The following is a 4,175-nucleotide window of genomic DNA, read 5'->3' as shown; positions in this document are numbered from 1 at the left end:
GGGCGGCGGGCGGCGCGCGCCCGGCCTCCGGCTTCTCGCTCCAGGCGGCGGGACGGACGCTCCCGGGAACTCTCGCGCTCGCGGCCGGCCGCGCTCGGACGGCGCTCGCCGGCGGCGCGGCGGTCCCAGCATGTCGGCCGCCGTGGCGTGCCTGGACTACTTCGCTGCGGAGTGCCTGGTGTCCATGTCCACGGGCGCCGTGGTCCACCGCCGCCCGCCGGGCCCCGAGGGCGCGGGTGGAGCCGCCGGCTCGGAGGTGGGTGCGGCGCCGCTGGACTCCGCTCTGCAGGGTCCCGGGCCACCGGGGTCCGTGGCTGTCCCCCCGCTCCTCCAGGTCCCCGCCCCCAGCCCCGGCGCGGGCGGCGCCGCGCCCCACCTGCTGGCTGCAAGCGTCTTGGCTGACTTGAGCGGCAGCTCTGGGGAGGGCTTCGAGGAGAACTTCGGGGAAGCTCTGCGCGCCTCGTCCGGCTCCTCCGACCCGACCCAGTGCTCCGGCCCGACCCCGCGCTCTGAGCTGGCTCCAGCCTCCAACGCAGCTGCGGTCTCGGGACCCGCGAGCACCTCCGGGGCGCCTGCGGTCCTGGGCGTGCCTGCAGCCTCTGGGGGCGTGTCTGGCGGGGCCCCAGGGGCCCGCCCCGCCCCTGCTGCGGGTCAAGTGCCGCGGCGGAGGCCAGTTACACCTGCAACCAAGCGGCACCAATGCCCCTTCCCGGGTTGCACCAAAGCCTATTACAAGTCATCGCACCTCAAGTCCCACCAGCGTACCCACACGGGTGAGCGCCCTTTCTCCTGCGACTGGCTCGACTGCGACAAGAAGTTTACGCGTTCGGACGAGCTGGCCCGCCACTACAGGACGCACACCGGCGAGAAGCGCTTCTCTTGCCCCCTCTGCCCCAAGCAGTTCTCCCGGAGCGACCACCTGACCAAGCACGCTCGCCGCCACCCAACCTATCATCCCGACATGATCGAGTACCGGGGGCGTCGTCGCACTCCCCGTGTCGACCCGCCACCCACCAGTGTGGCGGAAAGCTCCGGCTCCGGCCCCAGCCTCACTGCCTGCCTGTAGGACAGTCACTGCTGTCAGTCGTCCCCTCAAGGATGATCCCCCAACTGTTGTCCCTGCCTTCTCTCTGCCCATCCCTCTTTCCCAGAGTCATTAGACCAAGGCACAGACTGGTTCCTCCGCTCTGAGGGTGGGTCCACACAGACATGTTGGACTCTGGGAAGGGACTGGGGGCCAGAAAATAGCAGACATTCTTGCAACACGTATATCATCCTAAAAGGGGGAGTTGCCTCAAGACAGCCCCAGGAACTGGTGAGAAGGGATGAACTCCGGTACTTTCCAGAGTACTGAAGATTCTTCCCTCCGTGGAACCAGGGATGTGAAACTGGAATTCTCAGATGCCTGAGGAGCTCCCAGTCTCAAAGGACTCTGGTGTCTCACCTACCCACCAGGGCGGACATTGGAGAGGGTGTCAGGGGTGGCAGTCTTGCAAATGTCCAGGACTGGGATGGTGAGAGGCCTTTGGAAACAGAAATGATTTCTATTTCTGTAAACAGCAATGTTTACTAATTTATTTTTAGTATCTTTTAAACAGGGATCCTAGGTTGGTGGGAGGCTGAAGTACTCCACTCCCCCAATTGCCACAGCTACCTCTACTAGGAGAGGCCATGTAAGCGTCCATGTGGATGTATGGCTGGGAGATGCTTCTTGGTGTCTGGGGAGTGGTGTGAGTCTGTTTGCAGGCCCTATGGTGTGATTCTTAACCTTGCACTTGCGTCGTAGCCCTTCTCCCCATTTGGATTCCTACTTGGGGATGGTAACTTTCCTGTCTCATTCTCACCATAAGATTGGTTAAAGAATTTGGAAAACAACCATAAAAGCACCAGAAAGAAAAGGGTGGTCCAGACTAGTTCTCCCTTCACCCAGAGGGAAAATCCAAGCAACTTTGGGGTGGGACAGATCCAGAACAAGACCTCTTAGAACCATGGATAGCATTCAGGAAAATAGGGGCATGTGGTCCCAGCTGCCCCACCCCAAGTATTCTCAGGAGTTGTAGATTCTGTTCATTTCTTAGCGGCTAACTAGGGGCTTATTTCCCTCAGGGTCTGTGAATTTTTGTTTCTGCAACAGGTGAGTTGGTGAATGGGGGAGGGGAAGGTGAGAGACTGGTTTCTTCAAAAGAGGTAGTTGCCTTGGATTTGGGGAAGGAGCAGCAAGGTGACAGCTACTATGAAATAGCAGGACCCTTCTCCTCTAATTGGGGAGTTCCTCCAAGTTCCATTCTCAAGGCCGCTATCTGCCATGAAGGAATCAGACATCAATGGTATTTATTTTTTCTATATGTGTCTCTGCTGCTGTGGATGAAATAATCGACTACTTTGCTTGTGTATGTATGAATGTGTATACATGTGACCCTTTCATTAGAGATAAAGCTGAAAGACGTTTCCTGCCTAGGTGAGGTCCGCTGTGGCCCCCTCCTGAATATCTTGCTTACACTTGTGGAGGATGCCATAATCTCATAGGACCATAACACGCATCTGGTTGAACAAATTGCTTTTCCCCATTTTGCAGATGAAGATACTGAAGCCTAGATAAGCTCAAAGTCATATGCTGAGTTGCTGTCAAGAGCCATGACTGGAACTTAGTCTGGCCTTCTAAGTGACTCTTTTCCTCAACTTGGTTACCCTATCTCCCCCTCCTCTGTGGGCCCTTAGTCAAAGGACACCTCTTTACCTTCCTGCCACTAGGATCTCCTCCCTCCCTATTTCCTATAGCTTTTATGTGTCTTCGAATGTCAGGGTCCCCTTGAGCCCTTTGCTTGTGTGTTTGACCCAGAAGCCCTTTTCTTAACGTGTTGAGTGTATTCCCTCCCTTCATACTATGTGGACTTAAAGTGAGAAGGACTCTGGCATCCTGGGTGAGACTTTATCTTTGGACCTGGTAAATTAATTTTCAAGGTCAATTCTTTTTCTGATTCTGGGCATTCCAGCATCATTGAGAGAATGAGTGATACAAACATGGCATTGGGACTCTACTAAGTGCTCCTACACTAAGTGAGGGGGGCATCCTTAGAAAGAACCCAAAGAGTATGGCCTGTGACCTTGAAGAGATTTGGTGTTTCCTGATGAGGGCTAAGTAGGGCAGGTGGTCCTGTCCTTGAGTTATACGTGGGAAGAGAAGGTTCCCAATTGTAGAGGTGATTTTCGGTAGTAGAAAATGGCCTCTCTATGCTGCGTTTCCTCAGCTGAGGATGGATAGGTAGGGCACTATGGGCCCCATGGAAGGCTACAATTTCCCCTTTGTCCTTTACAGTAGAAGATCTGTCATTGGGTAAGTAGACCAAAGAATCTAACAGGAAAGGAATTCCCACTAACTGTTCTGGAATTGGGCTCAAGAAAGCTTGGCTTTTCCAGGCACCCATTGATAAATAACTTTTTATTCTCAAGCTCCCAAATAGTGTCATTATTTGGGTTCTTCTACCTTAGGAACTTTTGTCTGGGGATGGCCTCTGACAACTTAATGTGACATGTCTTTCATTGACAGAACTGACTCCTTCCAGGTCTTGGGGTGGTAGGGAGGGAGACACCCAGGACACCAGAGTAGCCAGATAATGGAGGCAAGATTTTTAGCCTGGTCTTTCTTATTCTGGTTGTTGCTGTTACCCTTTTCGCTCCAGTGGTCAGTTTTTGAGAAATACTTATTAGTAAAATTTCGTGGAATGATCTTCCTGGTTTTATTGGTGTTTCTTTTGCCTCTTTTTGTTAATCAGATGGAGCTCAGTGAATGAATTTGTCTGGGGGTTGGTTGGTGTTAGCCTGAACCTCTGGGCCCTTGCCCCATCCATGCCATCCCGAGTTCTGATGTAGGAATGACTTAGTAACAGAATCTATTAATAGAACTCTTCCTCAAATCTGGGTTGGAAGCTGGGAATGAATTCCAGGTCAGCTTTGGGTGTGAGGGAGTTGGATCCCCTGCTCCTAACGGGAGGATGTGAAGAGTACAGACCTTGCCCTACCTGGTGTGGGGGGGTGGGGACAAGAACATGTCATTTGTCCCTATTTCCCTGTTCTCCAAGTAAGGAACCATATTGGGATATCACTCTTGGCCCCTATCTCCACCTTTTACTCACTTCTCCCAAAAAGAAAAAAGATCCTGTTCTCTGATGGAGACA

The 4,175-nt window shown here is 53.5% G+C and overlaps 1 protein-coding gene across 1 annotated transcript; it reads left to right on the top strand.

Annotated features, from left to right (window-relative positions):
* Positions 1–130: 130 nt before the first annotated feature.
* On the top strand, positions 131–1,559 carry KLF14 (Kruppel-like factor 14). The gene has a single exon (XM_012664764.1). The coding sequence runs from the start codon at positions 131–133 to the stop codon at positions 1,064–1,066; it is 936 nt and encodes a 311-aa protein (XP_012520218.1). The 3' UTR covers positions 1,067–1,559.
* Positions 1,560–4,175: the final 2,616 nt, after the last annotated feature.

The sequence above is a fragment of the Propithecus coquereli genome, unplaced genomic scaffold, assembly GCF_000956105.1.
Source record: "Propithecus coquereli isolate 6110/MARCELLA unplaced genomic scaffold, Pcoq_1.0 Scaffold91, whole genome shotgun sequence".
In the NCBI taxonomy this organism is placed as follows: domain Eukaryota; kingdom Metazoa; phylum Chordata; class Mammalia; order Primates; family Indriidae; genus Propithecus; species Propithecus coquereli.
Note: the sequence above shows the minus strand (reverse complement) of the source record. Positions and strands in the feature narration are given on the sequence as shown.